We start from the raw sequence: 13,902 nt of genomic DNA, 5'->3' as shown, positions 1-13,902 counted from the left end.
AAAAAAAAAAACCAAAACTGTCATTGTTTGCAGAGGACATGTTATTGTACATAGAAAATCTTATGGACTCCACCAAAAAACTGTTCAAACTAATAAATGAATTTGGCAAAACAGCAGGATACAAAGTCAATATCTAGAAATAAAAGGCATTTTTGTATACCAACAATGAAATATCAGAAACAGAAATCAGGAAGAAAATGCCATTTGATGCAGCAACAAGAAAAATAAAATAGCTAGTAATAAACCTAACCAAGGAAGTAAAAGGCCTGTACTTAGAAAACTATACAACACTGAAGAAAGAAATTAAGGAAGACACAAACAAATAGAAATGTATACCATGTTCACAGATCAGAAGAATTAACATAATCAAAATATCCATTCTACCCAAAGCAATTTATAGATTCAATTTAATACCTATTTAAGAACCAATGGCATATTTCACAGATATAGAACAAACACTTCAAAAATTCATATGGAACCATAAATAACCCCAAATACTGGCTGCAATTTTGAGAAAGAAGAGCACAGTAAGAGGGATCACAATATCTGGTATCAAACTACATTACAAGGAAACTGTAATCAAAACAGCCTGGTACTGGCATAAGAGCAGACACATGGACCAGTGGAACAGAATAGAGAGCATGGAAATGAACCCAAGTCTCTATGGTCAATTAATATTCATCAAAGGGGGAAGCAGCATATAATGGAGTGAAAATAGCCTCTTCAAGAAATGGTGTTGGGCCCTGGCTGGTGTAGCTCAGTGGATTGAGCAAGGGCCTGTGAAGCAAAGGGTTGCTTGTTCAGTTCCCAGTCAGGGCACATGCCTGGGTTGCAGGCCAGGCCCCCAGTAGGGGACACATGAGAGGCAACCACACATTGATGTTTCTCTCCCACTCTTTCTCCTTTTCTTCCCCTCTCTCTAAAAATAAATAAAATAAAATAAGAAATGGTGTTGGGCGAGCTGGACAGCTACATGCAAAACAAAACAAAACAAAACAAAGCAAAACAAAAAAACCCCCAGAAACTTGGTCACCAACTTACACCATACACAAAAATAAAACCAAGGTGGATAAAAGATATAAATATAAGTTATGACACCTTTAAAGTCCTAGAGGAGAACATAGGTAGGAAAATCTTAGACATTCCATGTAGCAATATTTTCACTGATATGTCCCCTAGAGCAAAGGACATAAAGGAAAGAATAAACAAATGGGATCTCATCAAAGTAAAAAGCCTCTGCATGGCTAAAGAAAACAGCATTAAAATGAAAAAAGAACCAATCAGGTGTGAAAACATATTTGACAATGATACCTCAGACAAGGATTTAATCTCCAAAATATATTTAAAAAACTCCCACAACTCCACTCTAAGAAGACAAGCAACACAATTTTAAAAATGGGCAAAGGACTTGAACAAACACTTCTCTAAGAAGGACATACAGAGGGTCCAGAGACATATAAAAAGATGCTCAGCATCACTAGCCATCAGAGAGATGCAAATTAAAGCCACAATGAGACACTACTTCACACTGGTCAGAATGGCCATCATAAACAAAGCAACAAACAAGTGTTGGAGAGGTTGTGGAGAAAAGGGAATCCCAGTGCACTGTTGGTGGGATTGCAGACTGGTGCAACCACTATGGAAAACAGTATGGAATTTCCTCAGAAAACTAAAAATGAACATGCCTTTTAACCCAGCAATTCCACTGCTAGGAATATATCCTAAGAACCCTGAAACACCAATCCAAAAGAACCTATGCACCCCAATGTTCATTGCAGCACAATTTACAATAGTCAAGTGCTGGAAGCAACATAAGCACCCATCAGTAAATGAATGGATCAGAAAACTATGGTACATTTACACAATGGAATTTTATGTAGCAGAAAGAAAGAAGGAGCTCCTACCCTTTGCAACAGCATGGATGGAACTGGAGAGCATTATTCGAAGTGAAATAAGCCAGGCGGTGAAAGACAAATACCATAAAATCTCACCTTTAACAGGAACCTAATCAGCAAAGTGAACAAGCAAGCAAAGTATAGCCAAAGACATTGAAATTGAGAACAGGCCGACAGTGACCAGAGGGAAGTGGGGAGAGCATAATGGGGTAAAAGGGTAAAGGGTTTACAGGGAAAATTATAAGGAACACATGGACAATATCAAGGGAGGGAGGTGAAAACAGGTAAGGGAAGTGGGAAAAGGCAGAAAAGTGAACTTGAAAAATAATTAAAAATTAAAACTAAGTAAATAAATAAATAAATAACACTGTCAAAATAAATTTGAAATTACATAATTTAATAGTTCATTACCTTCAAAAGGCGTAGTATGCGAAGAATTTGAATAAATTTTAAAAAGGCTCCTAATGGATCCAAATTAAAAGTATCACTAATAGCTTGTGTCTGAAATAATATAACCTCTAGGATTTCGGCTAATGTAATGGCTAATTCGATTAGGTTCCAGGTCTGTAAATAATACTCCTTCTTCATTGCTGCTATCTGTTGATTTCAAAAAGAAACTATAGTATATTATTTGTGCTTTTACTATACCATTTTCCATAATAACTAAAACATCACTAGTTAGGTTTTTCTCTGATTACCTTAAGACTCTACTTGTCTGAAATAGTAGTAAGTGATCATATTTTAAACTAAATATGATTAAAAATTGAAATTAAATGGTTAAAACACTGAAGTATCTATTCCAAAAGAGAAAAATATTCAAAATACCTAGAATTTTATGAGTTTATTTAATTCATTCTTTTTATCTCAAAATGTTCATTAAAAACCTACTCTACCTAAGTGGGAGGCATCAAAAATAGTGTGGATTTGAGACCGGGAAATTGGGTTTCCTATGGGATTTTTTTAAAAAAACAGTAGGTTTGGAGAAAATATGTTTATTTTGAATATGCTGTTTTAGATGTCTGCACAGTATTTGGGTGGAGGCATCCAATCAGCTATTATCCATGTAGACCAAGCCCCTAGACAAAATCTGAGCTGGAGACAGCTCATGGTATACTCATTTATACCATGAGTATAGGTGCCATTGGAGTATGAATGGTAGTTGATGCCAGGGAGATGAGGAGATAGCACGGTGTGCTGGCTGGTGTAGCTAAGTGGATTGAGTGTGGGCCTGCGAACCAAAGGATTGAAGTTCAATTCCCAGTCAAGGCACGTGCCTGGGTTGCAGGCCAGTTCCCAGCAGGGGACATATGAGAGGCAACCATACATTGATCCTTCTCTTCCTCTCTCCTTCCCTTCCCCTCTAAAAATAAAGTAAATAAAATCTTTTAAAAAAATAAAAAGNCCAGGGAGATGAGGAGATAGCACGGTGTGCTGGCTGGTGTAGCTAAGTGGATTGAGTGTGGGCCTGCGAACCAAAGGATTGAAGTTCAATTCCCAGTCAAGGCACGTGCCTGGGTTGCAGGCCAGTTCCCAGCAGGGGACATATGAGAGGCAACCATACATTGATCTTCTCTTCCTCTCTCCTTCCCTTCCCCTCTAAAAATAAAGTAAATAAAATCTTTTTAAAAAATAAAAAGATATAGTATGGCCTATGAGGCCCTTTACTATTTAATTCATGGCTCTGTCTCCTGTCTCATTTTCTTTATCTTCCACACAAAGTTAACATATCTCCAAGATCCACCTTGACCAACTCATCCCTAAGCTTGAGCCATTGGGAATTATGTTCCTTGTGTGTGTCACAATGTTGACTCTGTTGTTCCTTGTTCTTGTTGTCAATTATGCTAAGTACACATGGTCCACATTCTGTACTTTGACCCTTAGTCACTATTCAAAATTCAACTCAAGCATCTACTACCCTGGAAAGCCTTTTTTTCCTGACCCTATTATTCTGTGTAAGAAACTCCCATTTCTCCCCACACAGAACCTGTGTAGTCCCTTATTATACTACTTGAGATACTGATTTGTAATTTTGATTACTTTGTCTTCTTTTAACAGCCTGATCCCCCTACTCATCATGATTCAAAGAAAGTGTAGGAGGTAGACTTATTCAAGGCCCAGGAAAAGCATATGCTCTATTATAAATTAAGAAACTGCTGTGCATACTTATAAACAGGCTCCTATGTGTTTAGTGGTAGAGTCATTTTCCATGAGTCTGCTCACATTTAGCCAGGCTGAGAAAATTCATTGTCTGACTCTAGAAAGCACAAGATCAGATCCTAGTCTTGTGAAGCCCTGCTCACACCACCATTTAGCCTCTGTAGAGATCTAATTTCTTTCTTATTGAAACAGGTATAGGTTGGGCAATTCTCTTAGGAACTTAAAAGGACTGGTGTAAAGAATAAGATTTTATCCAAACACTATGTATTCAGAAGTATGAAGGAGCTATCTCGAGGTTGTCACTAGAATACAGCTGCAAGAGAGGAAGAGCTTTCTTTGAAAGGGTGGTATGGGCTTCAAAGAAATAGAGGTTTACTTAATGTAAGTTTTTCAAAGAATGGAAGTTTAGGTAATGCCACCTCTGGCTCTCAGATGAAGAACAGTGATTACCCTTCCTCTGAGAGTTTCAAAAGGCCCATTCAGCCAATAGGTTGAAGAGTGTTTGGGGAAATGCTGAAAATACAGGGAGGAAATTTTAAGGCAACATTGTTTATTAGAAAGAATGACAACTTTGAGGGGTTGGATCCCAATTCTATTATTCATTAGCTATGCAACTTTAGACAAGTTACACAATTTATCAGAGACTCAGGTCTCTCGTCTGCAAAATGCAAGGCATGATATATAGCTATCTTAAAGTGTTAATTTAAGGATTTGAAATGTTATAATCAAAATCACTGGCACTTTATAGGTGATGATGTTTTATTATTGTCATAAAATATAATGGATACTTTAAAAGCTCTGTATGAGAAACAGAATTGAACTAGACAGAAAAGAGGGTGGATGAAATGGCAAATAAAGGCAAGTTGGAAAATTGGGCATTGAAGATGAATCTTGAGGTGAGTAAGAGGGAGACAAAACAGGGTTGCGCAGTGGGGAGTATCCTCTCAGCTGTGTCTGTACAGTAGTCTTGCCATCATGACTGGGCCTGACTGAAGAGAGCTAAGGCTTCGTGGGGCTATGACAGTACCTTAAACATGGCAGAGTACAAAGAATAATAGAGCTAGAGGAATTTTTATTGTTTAATTTGGCCAACTTTGACTTTTTATAGAAGAAAAAAAACCAAAGTTGGGAGAAGTTCAGTGACCTTGTGAACAGTGTGTCAGAAAGAACCAAAGCCAGAGCCAAATTTGCTGAATTACAGCTCTGCTCTTTCTACAGATCATGGTATAGTACAAAATATTACATATTTTAGGGAACTCTTCACTTCCATCCTCACCCTATAACTAACCCTCATTAATGAATTAATTGCTTTATTTTTTCTTAAACATATGAAATATCCTATGGTCATTCTAACTAACTTGGAATTTATTTCATACAATATAATTAGTTGTGACTCCATTCTGCCCCAACATCATGGCTCTGCAATAGCATTTAAAGTTTTCACTAAAAATTCGAGACATTTATTTTGTCCAAACATCAGGTATAATTCTATTAAAATTTTCCAGCTTAAATAGTTTATATTGTCCATATGACACAATACTGTTGTCAATTTGTGGGTGCATATTTCCACTATTTAATAACTACCTTATAGTGGATTTAAAATCAGATTATGGTATCTTTTTTAGTATAAATGAGTATCTATAAACCTACTTACCTATTTATTTACCTATTTGGTGTAAAAATACATAACAAACCAACATCCAAGTGCTCACTACCCTGCGGAATTTAAGAATACTGCCAATACCTGTATCGGGTGCCTTTGGGTCCCTTTGACACACACTATTTTTAAACTTTAAATTTACAAATACAAAATCAGTTCTTAGAGTGTGAATATATTCTATTGAGTCACCCTAAATATCACCTTTCCAACTAAAGTTTATTTGTTTGAGAAGTAAAAGAAAATTTCATACACTCCTTTAGAAAACTGTAGCTGGTGTTAAAAAATGAAATTAAGAAATCCCCTTCTTGGATAACACACACACACACACACTTTAGATACCTTAAGTAGGGTCTCCAGGATGTACAATGCAAGAAAAAAGTAGTCACAATATTCTATTTCATTATCATAGATATATCCTAATGTGGGTACCAAAGAGATTATAACAGTGTACATATTCATTAGTATCACAAGGTATCCAATATACTCAAACTCATCAGTAAATGCTATTTTCTGGGACAAACGAAGCAAATAATGTCTGTGAAGAAAAAGAGAGAGTTTTATTTGATAAAAGAATCCCATCAAATTATTTTCGCTACATATTCAGTTCCATTCCAATCATCAATAGCTACAGAGCCCTGCTTAGTTCTAGAAGGTGGCCATCACTACCCAACACTTCCTGGCATCCTACCTCAAATATTGTCCTTTTAGTTTCCTCGCCTGTTACATGACTTGATGCTGGCTCTCCTTCTTTATTTCTTATCCCCCCCTCTCTTCTCCTTCGTTTTTTACTGCACTTTTAATAGAAATACTTTTGCTTATAAGACAGGGATAATTTAAACTGGAAATATTAAAAAATGAAGGACATTTCTTCCACCTTCCAATAATTCCACCTTTCAGAGATAACTTCTATTAATACTTTGAATATTGTTTCAATTCTTTTGTTTATATAATCATTATCTATAAACACAAAAGGAATTATCATGCACATTGTCTGTAACCAGCTTCCCCCCTACCCCTTTTAACAATGTATTATGAAAGCCTTTCCTAGTCAAGGCATAAAATCAAGAACAAATCCCAGGATGCATGTGATGAAACAGTATGGCTTCACATTTTATCAAAAAATTTAAAGTAACATATACACTGTGGAAAATAGTTTCCATACCAAGTATGCTAGAAAATGGAATTGTGAATGAGGATTTGCTTTATTTACTTTAAATTTTATTTTAAAATATTTAAATGGTATGATAATGTATTTTTATTATTAAAACTCAAATAAAATGATTAATTAATTACTAACTGAAGATTGGTTAAAGTACTAGATTACTTCCCCATTCTCAGAAGTCAACCTGTGTTACACAGGACCTGAAACTTTTATAGTTTGGAGCCTTATTTAAGAAAAGAACATAAAGTTATGAACACATATAGAATTCTGTTATTAAATTGGTGGGACCCCCTAAGGCCTCAGGCAGTGACACTACTTTTCTTGCTTTCTTCCAGCAATAAAATAATATCTGGTACTTCAAGCATTGCACTTGAAGTTACCTTTTGCCCAAGTTTATAACCAACTAAAATCTGACTTGTTTATGCCATGTAGATGAATCGAAAAGGATATCATGGGAATAACTCACAATTCCTTTAAATCTTTAATGTTGATGTTAATTTCTTAAGCTTTGAATGCTATGCTGCATCTTATTACTATTTTAGCCAGGGTTCCACTTGGCTACTTGGCCCTTCCTGCCATAATGAGTCTTGTTCTGTAGGTCAGTTAGACCATGTGAGTGCATGACTAGATACTAAGTATGTTCATCCAGTTATATACCTCAGGACTCAGAGAAATAACCCCATTGTGGACCTGCTGGGCTTCTATTAGACAGACTGAGTCAGAAACTTTATATAGCATCTAGCCTAAAAGCTCCCGTTTTTAACTTGAAGACCATGAGAGCATTTTAAGCTTTTGGTATCAATATGATTTTAAGTGCCACATCCCAAAAGTGCTAAAGTCTGGGTGTTCACTGTTTTTCCAAGGCACAGTAACTCTGGTAAAGTGACTAAAAATCCATTAGAAAAAAATTTTGAGAGAATATTTTTTATCCTTTACACTTGTGGAATTGTTGCTATCCTTTCTCAAGGGCTCTGGACCTGAGATCTGACTTAGATATAGAAAAAAAGTGAGGGATCATGATTTTCCTTTGCAGTAGGTGATATCATCCCTTCGCCTACCAGGTCTCTCTCTCTCTCTAATTAGAAAAGTCAAGTAACACTGAGTTAACTATTTGTCTATATTGCCCTCTCACATAATATAGTATTTGCTAACCATTCCTAGGTTTGCTTTTCACAAAATAAAGCGTGCCCACCTTTCCTCTGACATTTAAGTACTATTTCTCTTCTGCCATTCCGAAATCCTTTTGCTATGAGAGACTAATTTTGTTGCAGTTTCGATTATTGTCATTGTCACCCATGTCCTGCAGAAGACATCTACTGTCAACTTTATCATTATTGCCTTGGAGGAGGGAAATGTCCCTCAAGTCTTCCCAAAGAATGAGGTTGTGTGGTTGGTTCTGCATTCTCACATAATTAATCTAGTTAAATATTGTAATTTTTAGCATTTGCACCTCATTTACTATAGGCTTTTGGCTTGATCAAGCTTCACAAAACCATCCCAGGAGGGTAACAGTACCAACTTCAAGTGTCCTTGACAGAATGTTGAGCTCTGAATCATCATGGATAAGAACATCATGCCAGTAAATTCTTCACAATCAGGCCTTATGTTTCAATCTTCTCAAGACCCATTCCCTTAGGTTCTACTAATGTTCTCTGGTATCAGGTCCTGCAACTAATTTAGTTGGTAATTTGTAGCATCCTGAAATAGGCACTATATTTCACCCTCTAGCTGTGTTGATATCTGACCTGGGTAATTACCTTGGAAGCAATGAAATATGGTAGAGACTAACTTTGAAACATTGACAAGCTTCTCTGCAACATCTTAAGGTGCTGGGAGGCAGCAGGGTAGAGGCACCTGCTTCTTCCAAGTAAGAGTGTTTATGACAATGTGGGGTTCAAGATCATCAGGTATGTGCACCCAAGTGTTACCACTTTAGATTTCAGAGTCTTGATATATTTCTATCAGAGGCATGACATTTATACAAGAGCTCTGCCAATGATATGCACTTCTCCGATTTGCTCAGCTTTATCTGCAGCTCTCAAAATGAGTTATATCACATTGATTCTTTTTATTCAGTTCTGAATAATTTAAGTTGAATTTTTAACTTTAAGAATTATAGGTATTTTTCGACTTTTCTATTCAGTTTCTTTTGGTGATTGATTTGTTCATATTTGTGAGTCCATCACCTATCAATTTCAACATTTTAGTAATACTTATGGCCACATAGAATAATTCTAATAACTGGAATTCAAGGGATATAAATCCACTCTTATTTCTTCTGTTGATTGTCTTTCATGACAAAGGTTATGTCTTTCATAACCATTGTCTTTCATGGTTATTTGTTTCCTTGTGTGTTTGTTGATCTTTGATAGTGACAACTTTATCATTGGCTAGAGAACTCAATTTTGAACAGAATGTTTTCCAGCACTTAGTAATAAATGTGAACATTTCTGAAGTGCTTACCCAGGGCTAGTCCCTATACTAAAGGCTTCTACACATACTATGTAATCTTTACAGCAATCCCATAAAGTAGATAAAGAAGAACCAAACTTGCATATTTTAGTGTCTACTATATGTCAGTTACTTTCCCAGATGCTTTACATAAATCAGCCTCTAGAATATTAGATATTATTATATCTACTTTCAAATGAGGAAACTGAGACCTAAAAACCTCATTCATCTAATAAATGATGGAGATAGGAATTCTAAGACAAGCAAGAAACTCCAGGATCTGTATTCCTCACTTTGAGATGAATGGAATTTTAGAGATAGTTTAATCAATTCTAGTTTTTCATATTTTTCTTTCTCTAAGTTACATCAACAGAAATAATTACTCAGAAAGTTGTATCTTAATTTAATGTTAAAGTCTTTAAAATAACTGTAGTATAAAATTTTCCACTTGGTATTTATTGAATGTGGTAGTTTAAAGACAGACAATCTTTGATGCTCCTATTAGAAGAGGGGTCTATATTCTTCCCCTTGAATTGAAGATAGGAAATAAAAGCCATCCAAATTGGAAAGAAATAAGTAAAATTATCTCTATTTATGGATGATATGGTCTTATATACAGAAAATCCTAGAGAATTCCCCCAACACTGAGCACTGGTAAATGAATTCAGCAAAGCTTCAGGATATAAGATGGATATATAAAAATTGTTGTATTTCTATACACCAGGAATGAACAACCCAAAAATTAAATCAAGAAAAAATTAATCTCTGATAACATAAAAAAGAAAAAATACTTGGATTAAATTTAACCGAGAACTTGTACACTAAAAATGATAAGACATTCCTGAAAGAAATTAAAGATCTTAATAAATAAAAAGACATTCTATGTTTACAAATTGGAAAGCTTAATATTGTTAAGATGGCAATACTACCCTTAGCCCATGCAATCTCTATGAAAATATCAACGGAAATTTTTCCAGAAATAGCCTAATTCAAAAATTGGTATACAATTTCAAGCAACCCCAAATAGCTTTGATGATCTTGAAAGGAAAAGGAGATGTTGATGGACTTATACTTTCTGATTTCAAAATAGTCTAGAAATTGTGAGAAACAATTTGGTGGCTGCTCAAGAAACTAAACATAAAATCATCATATGATTCAGCAATTTTACTTCTAGCTGTATACCCCAAAGATGGAAAGCAGTTATTCAAACAAATACTTGTACATGAATATTCACAGCAACACTGTCCACCATAGCCAGCAGGTAGAAATAACCCAAATGTCTATCAATTGATGACTGGGTAAACAAATGGGTACATTCCTACAGTGGACTGTTATTCATGGTAAAAAGAAACAAAGTATTTATACATGTTATGATATGGATGAAAACATTATGCTGAGTGGAAAAAATGCCGGAAACAAAAGGCTACACACTGTATAATTCTATTTATACGAAACATTCAGAATAGGTAAATTCACAGAGCCAGAAAGAATACTAGTGCTATCTAGGTGCTGGAGAAAAAGGGAACTGAAGTGACAGCTTAGTGGTTACTGGGGTGATGAAAATGTGAGATTTGTTAGAGGTAATGGTTATCTAACATGGTGCACTTACTAAATAACACTAAATGGTCCACAAAAATGGTTAATAGTTAATCTTGTTATATAAAATTCACTAAAAAATAAAGTTACTATATCATCTCTTTTTATTTTAAGTGACTTTTTACTATTTACTTATGTACAATATATAAGTAATATTTTGGAATGTATTCAGAATATAAAATTTTAACAGATAATAGAAAGAATTTCAAATGAATACAATAGCATTTCTAGTAAGGTTCAGAAGCACTTACCTTGATGGGACCCCTTTTTCCTTTTTAGTATTGTACAACCAATTGATCAATATTTTTCTAACAAAGGTAATCATTTTTTTGCTTTCAGAAAAACTCTTTATTGTTTCAGGACTCATATATCTAAAAAAAGAAAGAAATGTTTAAACATACTCTTAAAATTTTGGGATAAGTTTAATGTAGTAGTGTCAGAAAGCAAAAAGACTATTTTGCCCAGTGATGACTGGAAATGAAACATTTTTATGGGCATATGTTCAAGTCACAAAGTTGTAGATACAGTAGGCATATAGTTATGAAGTTATATTGTGAGATTCTCTCATTAAAGATGGACTATAAAAAACTGGACATAGATGGTATAAAATTATAGATAGGTCAAGGTTCAGTGATAGCAAGCATTCCATGATTCAAATATTTGAGATTCAAATACATATGGATTCTCATGTTGGATCTCCACTATCTGGTGTGACAATGAAGAAACTATCTCATTAACTTGTTTGCTCTGTAACATAGAGGTAAAAATACCTAAGCCAGGCTGAAATAATGAAATGAGAAAGTATGTATGAAACACCCAGCCCATCTTACATATGCTCCCATCTCTTTTCTTCTGCCATCTGGTCAAGAAGGTAGGCATTTATGGGGGAAATACAAGTGGTAGATTAAGAGTTAAAATAGTTCCTTGGAGCAGTCATTGGTAACAAAACCTCCAAAGACATTTTGGTGGCACTTGTCCCAAGTTGTATGTAGTTTTCTGCTGACTTTTCTATCGAGACAGCTTACATCTGTGTGCTATGATTTGGCCTTGCTTAGGCAATGCCCTTGGATTTCATGAGGAACTTACCTGCTGCTGACCAGATAGTTTCATTGTCTTCATCAGAAGGAGGATAGAGTTCTGTCCTTGGGTCTGAGGTTGTACCTTAAAAAGTGGCTTAATTGGAAGGTCATTGGTGACTTAAGTTCAAAGGTGGACCTTATCCTTTCTATTGATAGGATAAGGACAATTATCCTGAAACGTGGGCAATTTCTCTGCTACAGGGAAACTAATGTAATTGAAAAAAATCATTCAATTCTCTGGTATTCAGTATAATAATGTGGTAATTACATAGAAAATCACTAATGTGTATGTGACTTGATTCATTCCTAATTTTTGAAATATTTGTTGGTCATCTATTATGCTTGCTAAGTGCTTGGGACAAAGCATATACAAAAATACTGGTTCCTGCCATCAAGGATTTAGCACACTACTGGAGTAAAACATGCAAATAGCAACTGCAGTTGCTAATATATAAATAAGTGTAATAAATTTTGCTGTGGAGATAATAAAGAAGACATAGTAAACCCACAGAAGGGAACACAAATAATACAGTCTTTTTAAATTTTAATATTTATTGTATTTTTCCACTACCCTTTAGTCTCGTTATAACCCCCTACCCCCAGCAATCACCATACTGTTGTCCATGCCCATGAGGCCTTTTTCGTTTTTCCTCAGTCCTGCCATACCTGTCCTTCCACTCCTAACCTCCCTCCCCCACTTTAAATCAACTTTAAAGTACCTTAAAGTACTTTAAACTTCTTATCACATGTATCAACAAATATGTTTTCCCATTCTGTGGGTCGTCTTTTTATTTTGTTGATAATTTTGCAAAAGCTTTCTAGTTGGATGTAGTCCCATTTGTTTATTTTTTCTTTTGTTTATCTTGCCTGGAGAGATGCATCTAATAAAAAATTGCTATGACCAATATTTAAAATTTTTCATGCTGTTAAATATCCTTATAATCATTATTCTAAACTGTCTGAGAAATTTCTTCCGTCCATTTCTTCTGTTTCTTTGGAGAATTCTCTTGTTCTTTCATTTGGCGTCTGTTTGCTTGTCTTCTCATTTTGGTTGCTTCTTATATTTTCCACTTTATTTGTTAAACTAATTGGTTGTTAAGCTAATCTAGCTGTAATCATCAGCTTGGCTTAAGGTCCACAGGGTGGGGCAGAATAATTCCAGGCTGATGCCACTTGGAAGGGAATGCTCTGCCTGAGAAAGATGGCTCCTGCAGTGTGGGTGATGACTCAGCACGGGGATCCTGGTAGCTGTTCCCTCAGTTCTCTCCCCAGAGACACCGACCCCATACTCTTCTCAACCATCTGTAGTCCACTCTGTTCTCCCTTTGCTGGGGCCCAGGATAAATGGCTGTAAATGAAAGTTTGAGTCTTGACCCTTTAAGAGGCTCTCTGCGTCTCCAGCCTTCTCTCCCTGACAGACAGAAATCCTGCTCCTTTTCACAAGTGGATGTTATCTAGGTTCTTTTCTGGCTCTGGTTCTGTAGGATGGGGAGCCCAGCTTGGGGCTTAGACTGCACACTTCTCCAGGGGAATCCCCGCAGCTGCTAAAGTACCCCCTGCCGAGCTTCAGCTACTGCCTGTGGGAGCCCAGCAAGTCCTCTTGTGCCTCCTCTGCACTCCCTACCAGTCTTGTTGGGTGAAGGGGTTTCTTCAGTCTGTCCTTGGTTATCAGGCTTCTTTCCAGCTAGTGTTCATTGGGTTATTCAGGATGATTTCTCTACAATTTAGTTGGAATTCCAGACTGGCTCTGGGAGGAGATTAGTGTAGTTTTCACTTATTCCTCTAACACCTTGGATCTCTGAATACCATCTTGGACAATCAGGAAACCTCTCTGAAGGAATTAATTTCTAAGGTATGATCATTTCACAAGTTCCTATGAATCCTAAAGTTCTGGGATATCAA

The 13,902-nt window shown here is 35.8% G+C and overlaps 1 protein-coding gene across 1 annotated transcript in view; it reads right to left on the bottom strand.

Annotated features, from left to right (window-relative positions):
• SLC9C1 (solute carrier family 9 member C1) overlaps positions 1 to 13,902 on the bottom strand; it is a 111,959-nt gene that overhangs the window by 37,567 nt on the left and 60,490 nt on the right. Inside the window, exons 14-16 of the mRNA XM_037056747.1 lie at positions 11,173 to 11,292; positions 6,052 to 6,247; positions 2,307 to 2,492 (exon numbers count right to left, since the gene is read on the bottom strand). Coding sequence (XP_036912642.1) covers positions 2,307 to 2,492; positions 6,052 to 6,247; positions 11,173 to 11,292 — 502 coding nt within the window. The remainder of the gene's footprint in view (positions 1 to 2,306; positions 2,493 to 6,051; positions 6,248 to 11,172; positions 11,293 to 13,902) is intronic.

This window comes from Sturnira hondurensis, unplaced genomic scaffold (genome assembly GCF_014824575.4).
Source record: "Sturnira hondurensis isolate 20B ecotype Veracruz unplaced genomic scaffold, ASM1482457v3 Scaffold0000880, whole genome shotgun sequence".
Classification (NCBI taxonomy): domain Eukaryota; kingdom Metazoa; phylum Chordata; class Mammalia; order Chiroptera; family Phyllostomidae; genus Sturnira; species Sturnira hondurensis.
The sequence above is the reverse complement of the archived record's forward strand: the minus strand, read 5'-3'. Positions and strand labels throughout refer to the sequence as shown.